The 17873-nt window shown below is 31.4% G+C and overlaps 1 protein-coding gene across 1 annotated transcript in view; it reads right to left on the bottom strand.

Moving 5' to 3' along the window:
* Positions 1–13714, bottom strand: part of LOC119674913 (receptor-type guanylate cyclase gcy-19-like) — a 14864-nt gene extending 1150 nt beyond the window's left edge. Inside the window, exons 1-10 of the mRNA XM_038086069.1 lie at positions 13611–13714; positions 10729–10881; positions 10189–10320; positions 8457–8693; positions 8268–8396; positions 8048–8177; positions 7840–7962; positions 7677–7766; positions 7450–7573; positions 60–367 (exon numbers count right to left, since the gene is read on the bottom strand). Coding sequence (XP_037941997.1) covers positions 60–367; positions 7450–7573; positions 7677–7766; positions 7840–7962; positions 8048–8177; positions 8268–8396; positions 8457–8693; positions 10189–10320; positions 10729–10881; positions 13611–13714 — 1530 coding nt within the window. The remainder of the gene's footprint in view (positions 1–59; positions 368–7449; positions 7574–7676; positions 7767–7839; positions 7963–8047; positions 8178–8267; positions 8397–8456; positions 8694–10188; positions 10321–10728; positions 10882–13610) is intronic.
* Between the last annotated feature and the right edge of the window lie 4159 nt (positions 13715–17873).

Below are 17873 nucleotides of genomic sequence, written 5' to 3'. Positions count from 1 at the left end.
GAAATTTTATACAGAATTATTATAAAATGCATTTAATTAATTATTTCATACGAAATTACCTTGACATCAATCATGCCACGCGGTTCGGTCTTGAAGCCGCCCACTTTTTCCAACTCATCATTCATTTCTTTTGTGATGTGAATTTTGTGTGGATCACCAGTTGATTCCATGCGCGAGGCCGTGTTAACTGTGTCACCAAACAGACAGTAACGGGGCATTTTTGTGCCAACAATGCCAGCGACCACGGGTCCAGTGTGCACGCCAATGCGAATTTGCAAACTTTCGATGGAACGCGGTATTTTAAAACGCGTTGAAGCATCAAGTAAATCAAGTGCCATTGTTGCAATCTCGGTGATGTGTTTGTTTCCTGTGTGTGAGGATAAAAATGGAATTCATGTAAAAAATGGTGTAAATAATGGATATGGAAAAATCCTTAAACAAGCATGCAATCAAATAATAAAATAGCACAAAAATTTTAAAATTAAAGTACGACACAAACGCCCAGGGAGATGGTCTCATTTCCCTGTACCGAAGCGTAGAATTACATCAAATTAGTGTATTCGAACTTGACAGTCAGAAAGGTTCTCTAGCTAATTTTGAAAAGGGTCTAGTCCTGTAATTTTACATGGAATTAAACGCTTTGCATACAAATTGTTGGGGTCAATAACATTACAATTATGTAAATGCTAGTATTTAGAGAGGCTTAGTATCAACCTCGGCAGACAGCATCGACAATACATCATTTGTTGATTTTCCAACTAATCAACACAGATTTACAGATTCAACCTTCTTCTGTCCAACGAAATAAGTGTAAAGTTTTCGTATGCAAATCTATGGTTTGCTTATTTTAGCTAAATTAGTTAACATTTTCTAAATAAAATATATGTCCTTATTGTCATTAAGTTAAACAATTTGCCTTCAATACAGAGTGAGTCTGAGAGAGATTACTGCACTTATAATTAGTCTAATGAAAACTAACACATCGCGAATCCTTGACTGCGAATCTAGTTCTTAGTTTCCTATATTATTTGATACTCTAAAATGAATATTTAGTAATTTGTTAAACTTTATTATTTGTAAGATGCCTACTTAATTTCATTAAGTTAGACTTTATTAAAATATTTACTTGCTTTTAGATTAAAATTACTTAAACACTCCATTTTACACCATATCAAGTTTTTCTTTAATTGCATGAGAACTATGAAAATCGGTAAAGCGCGGTGCAGACTACTATTTTTGAATGTCATTCAAGTTGCACTCTCTTTTGCTCAAATTTATTCTAGCAACCGAACTTGAACATGCTTCATTCAGGAGTTGGCATTCAAACAAAATTTTTAAAGTAAGGGTGTTTGCGCACGCTATAACATAAGTGTGTTTCATACGCTGTAAGTGTGTTTGTGCAACCAAGCAAAATATGCTTGCAAGTTTTTGGGTGACAGACTATCATTCACAACATGTTGGCGACAAGCTGAATGATGTGCTCACCAAAATTTGGGTGACCACGACAGCATGTTGGTTGCGTGTCATTTAAAGTGCAGACTATCATTTTTTACTACCATTGATTGATTTTCTCTCTTGAATGATACTCAAAAATGATAGTCTGCATCGCGCATAACTCTGCTTTGACAACTGAGAATGTCAAACTGTATTGACTTTTTCGTTCAATAAGGTTAAGCAATTCATCATTAATCATTTAACGCTAGAACGACGCTTCCAAATTGTAGAAATTTACTTTGAAAAAAATAAATCTGTTCGCGAAGTTCGTAAAGCATTACATTATACAGTCAACATAATCAGGCTAGTGAACAAACAATTCGTCCAGTTAATGATTGTTTTTGCATTAATTTCATTCTTCTTGATTTAAAACCATCAACAAAACAGAAAAATGTGAGTATCGAAGAGAATATTACTGCTGTAGCATGAAGTGTTGAAGAGGACGCCGAAGTGTCGATATGCCACCATATGGCATATCGAAAAATGAAAGCGCTATCGAGCCATGCTGACTAAATTTTGATGATTGTTTTCCAAAAATTAAATCAGTTAAATATCGACTACATTTAGCATTTAGTTTTAACAAGACGGTGCAACTTGTCATACAGCTCGCTTAACAATCGATTTATTGCGAGATCAATTTGATAACAATTTTATTTCCAGAAGTGGTCCTGTTAACTAGCTTCCTCGTTCGTGATATTTAACGCCAGATTATTAGATTACGTTTAATGGGGTTGTGTAAAGTCATCTGCCAGATTGAAATAAGAAAAATTTTATTCCAACAATATTTTTGTCTTGTATTATCATTTTAAGTTCTCATGCAGCTATAAAAACACTCGATGTGTATTGATAATTATCTTATTATAGTTTATAAAATATTATCTCTACTGCCTTCAATATATACATATACATAAGGTTTTAGAGTTTAGCTTAGTTTGAAATTATTTTAAGATATTATTTGATGTAAATAAATAAATCTATTGAGAGACATAAATACTATTATCTACACATTAGATCTGCCCTTAATTCTATATTCTATCTTTGGTTTGTGAAACGCTTGTTAGTGTCTAAAGCACTTTTACTCAATACTGTCTGTAACCACTTGGATAATTTCTAATAAGAGCTCTGTTGAATTCTGAGAGTAAGTTATTCAAATGATGTTATGGTATCATATATATATTGAAATTAATTTAAAAGAGTTTCTTTAATTAAACTAAAATATTCTAATTAAATAAGGAGTTGAAATATCATTATTTTAATGATGTGAAATTGTTATTAACTGACTTAAAACGAATTGCCAACCAATGTTATTTATAAACATAATATTAGCGGAGAAATAGTTTCTATTTAAAATGTTAGTAGAGCATTACTTTCTATATTAGTTTTCAAGTCTACCCATTTCTTAAAGAAAGCATCTATTCGCAACTAACATTGGTTGATAACTCATTCAACTTCAACTTGATGAGTAAATAATTCTGACTCGTTCTAAACTCATTTTCAAACCGTTCTTAACACATTCTTAGCATATTTTCAAGCTATTTTTAATTCGTTCTTAACTCATATTAACATGTTCTTAACTCGTTAATTAATTTTCAACCTGTTCTTAACTAATGTAGTCGGCTCATATCCACAGAGCTCCATAACATACATATTCACATATTGAAAGTGGGTATATATTTTCTTTTATTTTAGATGAAAAGTGCTTTAAAATAGCGTTAAATAGAAATTGAGTTTGTAATCTTTTAAACAGAAGAATATGGTACGTACACGAATAGTGACATGACTCAGGACAACGGAGAGTTGTATTTTAATTCTACAACCAGTTAGTAATCCATCTATGAAATTTGCTACCTAAACAAGAATAGTGTTTTGTATAAATTTGTTCATCGTTATGATTTAACGGCATTATTGGAATTATTTATATTGAATAATATTATAAAAGGCATTACGTATATAATTCTAATATTTGCCATTTCATAATATACATACTTAGAAGCCGTTATTTTAAAATAAAAAAAATATAATACAAGAACAGTGATAATGGATGAACATCTGCAGACCATCCGCTAGATTTGGCGTATTTTTTGGTTGGGCGATATGTCAGTAAAGAAGTTGATTTATCTAGGACAGTACAAATGTACAAATAACTGTTGAAAAATAATTGTTTTCTGGTGTGGTATTTGATCTAGATGGTAGAGTATAGAGACTATATTACTTTATTTTAAAAACGACAAATTTCAATTTGTAATGAAATTAAAGATAAACATGTAGAATATCATGTGGTCTTAATAGGATGATGTTTTGACTTTCCTGGACGTGATGTGAATTGATACACTTCTTTAAGTTCAATAAGAAATCGTTTCAAGTCTTCTCTGATAATCGATTAAAATAATGAAACTTATTCATCAAAATAAAATTTTTTATTTATAATTTTTTCTTAATAGATCACGCAACATAATATACATTATTAAAAAGAAGATTTTAGATTTATTTAAATATAGCGTGCAGTTTTAACCATTTTAACTACTGTGAGATTCATTAATTTTTCTACGCTTAATATACTCATCGTACTCCATTCTATCCACTTCATCCGACAGAGTTTCGTAAGCTTTCTGAATTTTCTTAAACTTGTCCTCTTCTCTCTTTAGTTGTTTAGAGCTCGCGTGTGGATGACGATCAGGATGATGATCCATAGCATGCCTTTTGTAAGCAGATTTAATTTCCGAATATGTTGCAGACTGGTGAACGTTTAGTATATCGTAAAATGTTGGGATCTTAGATTGTGCTAGAAATCCTTTGGCTGTACACAATTTTTTCCAATTTTGCCATGATCCATCTAATTGGTAAGCTGCTTCGTAATCATCAATAGATTCTTTATATTTTTCAAGTGTGTCGAAGCATTCAGCACGCAACAGTAGTGCATCCAAATGTGTTTTGTCTATATTCAAGACTAAACTGCAGTCGTCGATAGCACGTTCAATTTTTTTAGTTGTCCAAGCGAGATATGCACGTAGACAAAGAAACCTACATTTTGTTATAGGACCGAGTCGCAATTCATCAATTATTTGGCTGTATATATCGTATGCTTCATTATACTGCCTCTCCTCTATTAGTTTATAGCCTTCTTGCACGGCCGATATTATTCTACAGCAATCCCGATGTATTTCCAAAATATTATTACTTTCTAGATTTAAGTCAATCGCTTCGCTGAAGTACTGTTTTGCTCTATCTATTTTGTCTTCGTAGAAATATCTTAACCCTAGTACATAAATAAGGTATGGATGTTGCGCTTCATCTTCACTTAAAATTAGTTTGTCGAGGATATCAACAGCTTCATTAATTTTAGTTAAGTGCAAGAGAGCTTCACATTTTCTTAACTTATATTTTAGGTTAGCAGGTGCAATTGAAAGTACTTGATTGCATAGATATACGATATCCTCGAACGATTGGAGGTAGTAGTGTTTTACCATCTCCCGCTCCAATTTATTTAAGTTTGCTATCAATATTCTTCCAACATTGAGCGCTTCTGAATATGGATCAAGTGCCGCTAATTTTTCTATTGCTGCAGTAGCTGTACCGATGTTGCCAAGAGCGATGCTTATATTTATTACTCTGACATAGGCTGATTTTAGTTTGGAATTAAAATATACTGCAGTAAGTGCATCACTTAGTGCAGCTTTATAATTGGAGAGCATCATAAACGCACCGGAGCGGCTCAAATATAATGTAGGATCAGTAGGACAAATGAGTATAGCTTCATCGAAACATCTTAATGCAGACTCATATCGCTTCGCTAACAGTTCATCATTCCCCAACCTTCTTTTTATATCCGCAGCACTTGCGTCGATATTATCAAAGTTCATCTGATTTGTGGGTGACGGGTATTTATATTCCATTGCGTTTCGAACGAAAATTTTTCACACTTTTCACTTTATAATGTATGTAAAATTTAATTAAATGATTCAAAAATAAATTTCTGCAAAAGCTTTTGTGTGATTTAAACAATATGTTCAATTAACAGTAAAAATAGAGGATGTCTATGAACAGAAATTTATTTCAAACTTTTAATATAACAGAAAATTATTTTTATGACAGTTTCATAAAATTCATAATATAATAAATCACATAGTTAACTCAATTGTAATAAAGAATAAAATTTAAGTGAAATATGTTGGATTTTTTACTTTGTGGTGTAAACTTAACAGATGCAACTTGCCATTAATACTTTATCAAAATCGTGTATTAAAAGAGATATGTCAAACAAGAATCCATATAGCCCATATAGACTACTACGAATAGCAACGTTCGTCTGGGGACCTGGTTGAGACTTATTCGACTTATTCAATAAAATACCTGACAAGCTTAGTACTGAGACCTAGGCCGACTCTAAGACCTAAAAGCATCTAAACACCTCATTTAAGTCTATAACAATATTTGTGCCAATAACAAGAAGGACAGAATTCTTAGCCTAAATGAGATCCGACATCAGATTAATCACCTGTTTCCTAACTAGGCATGCTCCTGTTAACTAACGCCAGTCAAAGATGGTACTTAACAGTTTCATCATATCTGGTTATGCCCAACGATTGCCTGAAAACTAGTCCAGTACTTCCAGTCGGCTTTCGTTGGTATTTAAAAATAAAAGACATTATTAAGTTTATCAACAGTCTCTGTCGTCGGGGTCACTAAAATTCATAAACTATGTTACTCACTAGATTATTATTGAATTTTATTACTGTATATAGAATTTTATTCAAATCATCTTTTTTTGTCGTTTTTGTTAAAAAAACAGTATCCCCTCAAAATTCCTGTATTAATTTTGATGTTTTTTATTCAGTTACACACAATCCTTAAATCGTTAAAAAGTAAAAGCCTCTACAATGATATGATAATTTACCCTAATAAAGTCTTCTCTGTTTTTTCTAGCTTTCTGAGTAATTGGGAAGAATGTACTCACTGAAGTTTCTTATAACACAAAATGGTTCACTCCTTTTCAGCAATCTCGTTGTCAGAAATTTTAACGTTTTCCAGAACCCATAGGATATATCTATAATTATTTTCATAGATATTTAGCTTTTCAAGATACTCCATTACCAGACTTAATGCCACCTAATAAAAGTGTGTGACTTTTTACTTCCTAACTATGAGTTACATTAAATATGCTATAGTTTTGATATTTACGTTCGAGGTTGAAATGAAGAGAACTGTCCTTCACACACACTTTTTTTAATGAAAGTTGTGTTTGAGACTATTTCTTCCGATTATTAGAGTACCGGAATTTGACTATTGCGGTTTATCAGTTTTAAAAACTAAAGAAATATTGAAATTGAACTCTGACTAACTGTTCTGCAATGGATAACAATGGATTTGTGAAATGTATAACAATATATCAGAAATATAAAAACGAGAGATATTTTTAAACCAACTAGCCACGTAATTTATAAAAACTGATTGGAACCGGATTATATTTTCATTGATATGCTATGACTTATGATGTAAGTTTACGTATTAATGACATTGTCTGTGTTATTAAAATGGCATAGTCATTGAATTCCCAGTCTCTGTTTCATATTAAAGACATTGCATGTGTTATTAAAACATCAAAATAATTTAATTCCCAGTCTAGAATAAGGATAGTTTCGTATTTCAAACGTTCTGTAAAACTGCGGTAACACAATAAGCCTACTTTCAACATCTCAAATGTAACATCTCAAGAACTAGCGTTCGTATCTATCATCTATCAAGTACTTCTACTAACTTTAAATTCAATATTATTAATTGCAGATTCGATGTAATAAGTAATACAATTTTTCAAAAAGTATTTCTAATTATTTTTTGCCAATAACCCTAAAAATAAAAATAATCTAAAAACTTTTTTATTGAAAATTAAAATTTTGGTGCATAATTCTCATCGCAACCCTCTCATGTAATAGATTCTTCAGTACAAAATTCACTTACCATTTTTGACTGGTAATCCTGAGGCAACCATATATGAGTCACCAATAGTTTCCACTTTATAGACATCATAACACTCAATACGCTCATCAAAGACACGATAAATTGAATTCAAAAAAGTCACCACCTTTGGGATTAAAATTATTTTCAAAAAAATAAATTTAATAAAAAAAAACTATATTTAAAATATTGTATATAAAAGGAAATTTTTTTATATTTGGGATTCATACCTCCAGCGGCGTGCAATTAGCAGCAATTACTGTGAATCCAACAATGTCACTGAAATAGACTGTCACCGCTTCGTAAAGCTCAGCACGTACCTGCAATAAAAATGAAAAAAATTCCTTAGTATTCCTAGACGAATGCCACTGGAAAAAGTGGTAGATGACCCACCTCCTGTGTATATTTTAATTGCATAGCAACACTCGGTGGAAGCATCTGATAGAGTAGCGAGTCACTTTTACATTTCTCAATTTTTAATTCCTTGGCTTTTTGTGCTAAGTTCAAGGCGTACATCTAGTAATAGTTAATTATATTTGTGAGAGATATTTATAAGACTTTATTATTTATTATTTTATATTATTTTATTATTGAATTTTACCTGAATAGTTGCAGCTGCATTTTTGACCAATATAATTATGACAGGCGAAACACATAGTACCACGACAAGGATGACAATGCCCACAGCTTCATTATTGGCAGCTTCATGTAGTGTTTTATCTACATATTCCCTTTTTATATATAAATTGTTATATATTTTGTAAATAAATGCAATGATTATACATAATTTAAACTCAGTTAAATATGACAATTCAACTTACTTAATTTTATAACGTAAAGCCTTTTGTATAATCCGTAGATCATCTGTGAAGTTGTGCATAGTATCGTAATAAACAATAGCATCTTGTTCATCTGATTTACCGCTAACGTTTTTTAAAATTTTGGAGTTCCTAACGTCGAGAATGTTTAATAAAATTTAAAGTAGAACTTAATATTTACGATACACTTACATAGACTTCATTTTTTTATAATTTTCTGAGGCAGTAATATCAGTATACATCCATTTTAAGGATGGTACATAGTTGAGCGTCGAATTAATCAGTTCACGTGCCAGAAATTCATAACGTACGTACGAGACAAACGCATCCAAACCTAAATACCCACGACCATAGTACTTAATACCATATGAAGCAGCTATATTTTGGCACTCAATACTCTTCAAGAGATTTTTAAAACCAACTAAATAACTGTGAAACAGATATATCGGGAAAAAAAATAATTTATTAAGTATTTATAATATCAATATTAAAAATAAAATTGTGAACTCTAAACCAGAAAATTATCAAATTATTACGGTAGCAATATATATTATTTATGGATCAAAAAAAAAAAAATAAATGATTCCTTGGTTCAAGAAGAGATCGTTTGAAGCTACACCATAGTCCTGATGTGATGAGTCTTGCTATAACAAGTTGTGCATTAAATTTACGAAATAGGAACGACAAAACGAAGTTTAGGAGCTTCGGAACCCTGCTTCTAATCAAGCAATCAAGGTCTGGGCAGAATTTGAAGTAAACAAATATGAAATTTAATATTATTTTTGTGTCTTTGCTACGGCTCTTGCTCTAGCTTCTATTGTCCAAACACTGTTTCCAACAATCCCTTGACATATAACATAGATCCAAGCTCTTTGGTAGTTATGAAAAAATTCTACAAAATTCCTCTCTATGGAAATCACTAACACCTTATCTGATGAAAATGTTTTCCATCAAAAAGCTTTTTGAGTCAAAGAGCATTCTTAATTCAGAGAAATCTAAATCTAGTGAGCAGACTGGTGCTTGTAAACCTTACTTTAGTTCGAAGACTAATATTATTGCTGTGACAAATGTTAATATTTTTCTTCTGTATGTTGCATTTTTTTCATAAAATTTTGCATTCAATTAGTCTACATGGTTACTCTATTAATTAAGATGGTTACTATATTAATTAAGTTTACTATTTTACTTACTAGTTACAAAATATACTGCGATATAAATTTTTGATGATTTCTAAAAAGAGACTGAATTGACAAATATGATATGATATGATTTGTCATATATCGATATAAATTTTGATCATCATTCTAATTTCCAGGAGACTCTCATTGTACTACAAACAAATGGAGCATATCCTTTATGTAACACTTCTTTTGTGAACTCAATGAATGGTAATGGTTTATGGGTTAGGGAAAGGCCTTTATGCACTGTGACCAGCTTGATCTATTGTGCACCAACTCAAATGATAAATTGAATATACTTAGGAAAAGATAGCGTGTGTAATGACTCAACTTAATCAACTCATCAATGTAAAAAGTTTAGAAAAATAAATCTCGATTTATCGAAAAATAAGCTATATCGTCATAAAGCGTAATACAGAAGTTAGCTCAAAATAGTTGACTCTACTATATTCTGTTATCAAATCAACGTGGTCATGACATCAGATTTATTTTTTAATTGAACTAAAATCTATTTATTCCTGATATCAATCTACGAAAGTTTTGGACAACATAGTGAACTAAGAACTATTGGAAAATGTTATTTTTTAAATGGTAAGGCTCACCCATTTTTTTACTAAAACTTTTTTCAATAACATTGTGTCTCCTGAACCAAAAAATCTTTTTTTATGTTTTTCATTCTATAAAATAAAATATTTCATTTTATAAAATATTCTATAAATTAAAGAAAAATTATATACAAAACATACCGCCAAACTGCGCTGTTATCCGTTTCCTTTATTTGTTGTGTTAAATGATATAGTAGACCACGATTAATTGACGTATACCATTGCATTACATCCGACATTGAGTTATCTTCAGGCTCGGAACGCACACTATCCCTTTTATATTAAAGGAACTCAAATTCATTATATGCTTTAAACAATATTTTTGAGAATTTTAATTATATTAACTGGTTTAATATCATATTTATTCCTATTAAGTATATCATAATTAGTGGTGTACTTCACATAATGTTGGTTAAAAATTATGTTTTATTCGAATTTACTGTCACAATATCATAACTATTCAAATTAATTATTCTGCACACAAACATCCACAAATGGAAATTATAAAATATTCTTCCCTAGTATTATTATTTTAATATCAATTCGTGACATAAGTAAATTTAAAATACTATTTAAATATTAGATATACAATTTAACAGCCTCAATTTATGGGAGTGTAAAAATCACATTAGTTGGTGAAGTTCATTTATCAAAAAGACTCACACAGCATTTCAATTTTACCTGAATTCATTCAATCGATTTTGAAATTCGGTACGATTCAGCATAACTTCATCCTCATCATCCTCTGGTGATGTAGGCACACTAATTTCACTCCATGTGGTCATGTTATTCAATGCCTGATCTGTTACAGCAAAACGTTGTGTCAAATTGGAACTGAAATGGGTTTTTTAATTAAATTTATTATTTTACTAAAGTGACAAATTACTTATAAAGCAAATAATAATATATTTTATATATTTAAAAATATAATTAATTGCTCAAATTATATATAACTTTCAGTGCTATTTTTATTAGTAATTAATAAAAATTAAAAATTTTCTTCAACTACAATTAAAAAAAAATTACAAAATTATATATTCCACATAGTATATATAAACGACCGAGCAATCGATGTCATGGTTACTTATAGATAATTACCGATATTCTTGCATTATGTTCTCTGTAATTGAAATCAAGTTATTTTTTTTTTGCTTCACTGAAACCCATATTTATTCCAGCAAAACCATAATTATTACTTATCATTATATCAAAAACTGTTTTACAAAAATCATTGTTACTTTCAACTAATTGCGGGATATCATAATTTAAACCTGTTCGAACAGAAAAAGAATTAGTTACAAGCCATCAGTTAGTGTTTCAAAAAAAAAAATACTGCTATAGAACAACTATGCAGAATGTGCGACAAAATCGAGATAGCGCTTGAAGTGGAAAAAATTTGCACTACAGTATTCCTTCACGTATCGAAAGTCTTTGATAAAGTCTGCCACAAAGGATTCGTGCCTAAGATAAAAGAGTGGTTTATGAGACAGATATCCAAAATTATCTCATCGTACTTATCTTCCTGATATTTTATTATGAAATTTAGTGGTGCGTACTCAACACTTAACACAATTGAAGCCAGAATACCGCAGGGAAGCATACTTGGCCCATTTCTCTACCTAATTTAAACAACTGATTTATAAGCCCTACCAGAAAGCGTCAACAGTCATATTAACTTTTGAAGAGAACTTCGCAATTCTTACTACTGGAAACACATACTGTTAATCAAATTATGAGTTGGAGTATTAAATGGTAAATTGAGCTGAATAAAACGAAATCCCTTTGTGTAATATTCACTAAATTAAAAGTCTATTATTTGCCGATAAATATAAATATATCCACTGTTCGAAAATCATGCTCAAACACAGCTAAGTACCTCAACATGAACTTAGATGTAAAGTTGAAATGGAAAGAGCACTGTATATGGAAAAGAAAGAGTTGAGCTAGAATTTAAATCCAAAAACTTATATTAGCTAATAAAGAAATCAACAAATTATTGATATACGAGGAAGTCATCGCTCCAGTGTTGACGAAGCAGAATTTAGTAATTGGGATGTGCGCCAATATCATCCATTCAAATCATCCAAAATTTCCAAAACAAAGCCCTAAGAAATGAGGTCCAGTTATTGGGATGTGCATCAAAATCGACAATTCATATCATCTAAAACTTCCAAAACAAAGTCCTAAGAAATCTAATCGATGTCCGTGGTTCGTTTGGAATACTGACCTCTATCGGGACTTGAAAACCGAAAATGTAGATGGAGTTATTACAGTTACAACGAGACTGCCCACCATCTCTTCATCACATCTGTGCTGCTAAGGAGGCTTAAACGAATTGTGACTTCAGATCTACTCCGGAATTAGTAGTTTAATAATGACTTTCTTTTAGATTACTACTAAATTAGCACTACGCCTTTGGCAACTGGACATTTGCATAATGTTTTATAATATATAACAAAATTGCTTGATAAATCTCTGCACTTGAACTAGTCGTAGTCAAATAAAGCATGTACTTATATTATTATAAATAATAGCTTCTGCTCAAAAAGTACTCGGATTTTGTAAATAAAACACACAAATTTAAATTTTATTCCAAATTTATTTTATCTCCTACAAAATATGGTCCTTCTAAAGCGATACACATATGCCAACGCTTAACCCACACACTTTTCGTAGGCCCGTGAAGGTATGGCTTTTACGCTTACTACGAAGGGGCAATTTGAGTTTCGGGAACAGGAAAAAGTCGCACGGCGCCAGATCTGGTGAATATGGTGCCTGAGCGATGACAGTGGTACCGTGTTTGGTCAAAAAATCGCGTATAACAAGAATTTTCCATAGCAAAAATCGCTAAATGTACTTGAGGTAGTCTCACATTAACAGCTGCTGTAAACAAACTAATTGACAGATGGCGCTCAAATTTGTAGCATATGTCGAGAAAGGGTGCACCAACATAACAAATTTTTGAAAAGGTCTATTACTTAAGGAATAGTTAACAAACAACAAAATCCGGATACTTTTTGAGCAGAAGGTATCTTTTAAATAAAAACAAAAAACAAAAAAAAAATAATATATATCTCACGAGGTCTGATAGCTTCGAAAAAATATTTCATATTTTTCAAGAGATAAACACATCTCAATATAAAATGAGGAGAAACACTTTTTGATAAGTTATAAGTATCTTACATATTCCGAACTTAGTTTAACATATATTCCATATTTTAATAAATTTTAAAAATTTATTTAAAGCTTCAGTATTCAAACGATGCTAATTGAGTAATAAAATTCACATTTATTTTCCACAAAATCCTACCATAAAAGCTTTAAATTCGTATTGAAATGGAAATATCAACAATCATAACCCAAATTGCATAAAATACCATCATTTGAAAAATTTACATCAAAATAAAACTCATAAATTCATATTTACACAAAAAAAATATATACATATATCTTTTATGATATAATTCTAATATAAATATATACATACATATATACATATGAGGAAGCAATGTGAAATTTTCATCATATTGACAAATCATTGAATTTATTGAAACGTTACTCACCGCAGTTTGCTTCCGTTTGTGAATATGTAAAAGGCCACCTCGGTCCGTTCCAATTGCAGACGCGTCACAACTTTGCCCAGATCAGTAGCTATGGTCACCTGCATTTAAAATTGGAAAGGATTTAGGTTTTATGCGGAATAGATTTAAACCAATTTTACGCTTCAGAAGTCATAATAAGAGGCGCATTTATAGTAAATTTTGCGAAATACATATTGACAGTGTCAATCTATAAACAAATGCTTGTGGTAATGAAAACATATATAATAATGAAGATTACATACTGGTTACTTCTATATTAACACAGGTTAATGTGAAGGAAAATTTAGATAAAGACACAATAAATACAGTTTGGGTGAAAAGTAAACAAAAAATTAAATAAAATAGAAAAAATTAACAATCAAATTAAAATTTATTTTGTCACCTTCAAACCAAATCTCAGGATATGCAGTGCAATTATGTTACTACAAGTGGGTTACTACTTAACCCAATCCTACGAAAATTATTCACAGGCTGATCGGAGTATGGCACACAATTACAGTTTTATGGTCACATTTCGAGATGATGTTTCTTTTGTAGTCATAAATATCTAACTATCTATCTATCTAATAGTGTGATTACATTATATTTGGCTGGAAAATCACAACCAGCAATTGTTCATGAGCTGAAACACCTAAACAACTCAAAATCAATACCTATATTATTTCTATATCGTACCATAAATCATTATAATAGTATAGACAGCGTTGCCAAATCATATGTTGGTGAACGAAAAACACAACAACATTACTTGATATGGTTCGGAAAGTTAAGGCTCAACTTGAACGAAATCCACATCGAAGTGGTAACCACAGAACTGCTAATATCCCAGCGAATCATTCGACCCATATTTCAAAATATGCTCAAGAGAAAACTTTACAAATTCCAAAGTGCATAAGATCTTATACTAAAGCAACAAAATGTTGGACTCAAAAGAGCAAAGGAATTGTTACGCTTGCACTAGCATGAATGCAACGAATTTCCAAACATTGTATTCTCTGTTGACAAAAATTTTCCCATAGAGCAGTTCAAAATCTTCCAAAATAATCGTGTTTACTTAAATGAACGCACTGCCAAAAACACTACAAATGAGACTATGATTGGCCACCCAAAGTAATTTTCCTTTTCTATTTCAAGTAATGGTATGAACAGCTGTGACCGCCGATGGACGCTTTCATATCATTTCCATAGAATCTGCTGTTAAATTCAATACGACTTATTATCGGAAAAATGTTTTGGAAGTTGTTTTAGAGCTGTGGGCACGCAAACATTTCGGTCATAATCCGTAGATGTTCCAATAAGACTTGGCACCGTTCTCGGTTTCACAAAGCTCATGTGAACTAAGAATGGTTAAAAATTATGTTCCCCAATTTAATTCGTTCATCTAATAAGTTTTGAATTCCTCAGATGCCAGAATCGAATCCAATAAAAATGAATAATTTATCCAATGAATTATTCCATCTGGGCCATTTTGGAGAGCAAGGTGCGGACTAGGACTAAAACATGTTTTAGTATGGATGCGCTGAATAAAGCCATTGTTCAATTCTTCAGGAGTGGGCTTAAATACCCGAAGATCACATTTGTGAAGCATACAACTCATTATTTAACCATTTGAAGGTCATAGTCAAGGCAAAAGGTATCAACATCGAGCTAAAATGAATAGATTTTGAAATATTGATTATTTCTCCAACATTTTGTGATTGAATTAATAAAAAATTCATTTCACACAAAAAAGATATAGTCACTTAAATAGGTAACACTTCAATCGCTTAACCCTGTATACCTAGAAATGCGCTATTTTTCAAACTAGCTACTTTAGGTGTATCTTTCATACATAAAATTTTGGGAACTTTGGATTTTGGATATATAGTAACAACTGAATATTGAATTAATTATGCTCCACTATTTAGGGAGGCGATGATGTCATATATATATTTTATATGATATGTCCTTGGGATATATATATGTATATGGGTACATATACCTTGTGATCAAAAAAGAACGACAGTTTTAATTTTTGAATTCCGGCGCTTATCCAATTGGTAAATTTTTTTTATTTTCACGCTGGCAACACTTTTATATACATTCTGTCAAATATCGTACGATTAGTTTTTGTTTGGCGTCTATACAAAGAAGAGACATGGGTCTATCTATGTATGCATTTGACATGCCCATCAAACAACAAGCGACCGAATGATGCTTCGAAGGTGAGGCGAAACCGAAAAGAGAACGCCAAAGTCGGTCCAAAATCAAGGTTATGCTGTTTTGTGACTGTTTTCTTTAATATGCGTTGTGTGGTGCACTATGAATTCCTTCCGGACGGTCAAACGGTCATGAGTATTATTTGGCCGTTATACATCGTTTGCATGAGGTCATTCACAATAAAAGGCCAGATTAATGGAAGGAAAACTCATGGATTTTACACCAAGATAACGCACCGGCTCACACAGCATTGGTTGTGTCGCAGTGTTTGGCCAAAAACTTCACCAATATCATCAACCAAGCACTATACTCTCCAGATATGGCGCCGTGTGACTTTTTCCTCTTCCCCCGACTCAAACTGCCATTGTGAGGAACGCATTTTGAGACCATAAAAGAGAATTCGCTGTGTGAACTAAAGGCCACACCTTCGGCGATCTATAAACATTGTATGGAAAATTGGATCAAGCGTTGGCACACATGTATTACCGCAGGAGGAGAGTACTTTGAAGGCGATAATAAAGAAAATTATGAAAAAATAAAATTTTGCCTTTTTTTTTTTAATTCTCTTTCTTTTTTGATCATAAGGTACATGTGATTCAAGTGGGATTCTCTTGTTAAAAACTAATTATTGGTTAATAAAATACCAACCATAGGTACGAAATTCAGTTACTGCTTCTGTAGATACTATTGAGAATCTTATGATTCAAATATATTCGCTGCATCTCAGAATTCCGATATATTAAATTATATTAATACTAAAATATAATGATAGAGACTAGTTTACTTGCGTACGAAGTAATCAAATATATATAAAATAAAAATGTAAAATTTTTAAATAATGGAATAAGAGACAAGAATATTAGTTCTCTTAAATCTTTAAATCAATTCTGAAAATTTAAATTTTAAATAACGAAGTGAAAGTTTTTGTTTGAAATTTTTATGTGAAACAAAATTGAATTAAAAAGACTTCAAAACTTGTTTATAGGATAACAAAAGTATGCTTTTCTCTAGGAATTCCTCTAGGAAGGAGAAGTAGGAACGGAACTTGAAAGACAACTGCACACAATAAAGAAAATGAAGAATAAATAAATATATACAGAAAAGTGCAAGTATCCAAGGCGTCATAATAAATTATCATAAAAAACAGATTTCAGCTGCCTTTGCACACGTTATACTCACTTTGATGTGAAGATATGCAACAGCACGTGTCCTGTCTTATAAGCTGCATATAAATACAAGGATTGTGCATTTCTTCTTTTTTCCGAAGGAAACAAGCTCTCCACTTTGTAAACAAAACAGAAGACGACGAGAAAATGGAGGAGAATAGAAATGTAAACAACAGGACGAAGGAAATGTGTTGCAAAATGGGTTGTCTGAAATGACCTTGTCAAGCAATGCATTGTAAACACAGAACGAAGATGATGGAAAAGAAAATGTACACATTATACACTGAGGAATGGTTGAGCACCCACCATGAGTGATGAAGGACCAATACAACACTATACTAACGGCATAATTTGTGAGAATGGGGTTTTGGATCACAGCGTCAGTAATGGTGATGACGTTAGACAACACACAAATGTGGTATGAAATGTGTGTAGTTTATTAGTGCAATCATTTTTTAAATTTGCAATGAGCTACCTTTTTAAATCAGCAGTTGTGATTGTGAGATGATACAAAAATAATAAGGAATAATAGAAGCTGTACTTGAGTATCTTGGAACACTAGTATTATGCATAAGCGGTATTTTTGGATGACATTGAAAAACTCAATTTATTTCATTAAGACTTATATATTTTGCAGTTCTGTGAAATTACTGTTCTAGTGACATACAGTCAGCGACAAAACTCTACATACACCCCCCATTTTTGCTAGCTCGTAAGTCCAAGGACATAATAGAAAAAAGTAATGATACAGTTTTGTTTAGAACTGTTTTTTAATAATAATAAACAAAAGAAAATCCATTCATCAATATAAATTAACAAAGTTATTCGAAAAAAACCTAAAAAAATCATTGACAAAAGT

Source organism: Teleopsis dalmanni, chromosome 2, assembly GCF_002237135.1.
Source record: "Teleopsis dalmanni isolate 2A chromosome 2, ASM223713v2, whole genome shotgun sequence".
Lineage (NCBI taxonomy): Eukaryota > Metazoa > Arthropoda > Insecta > Diptera > Diopsidae > Teleopsis > Teleopsis dalmanni.
This window is presented reverse-complemented; position numbering and strand designations above follow the sequence as displayed.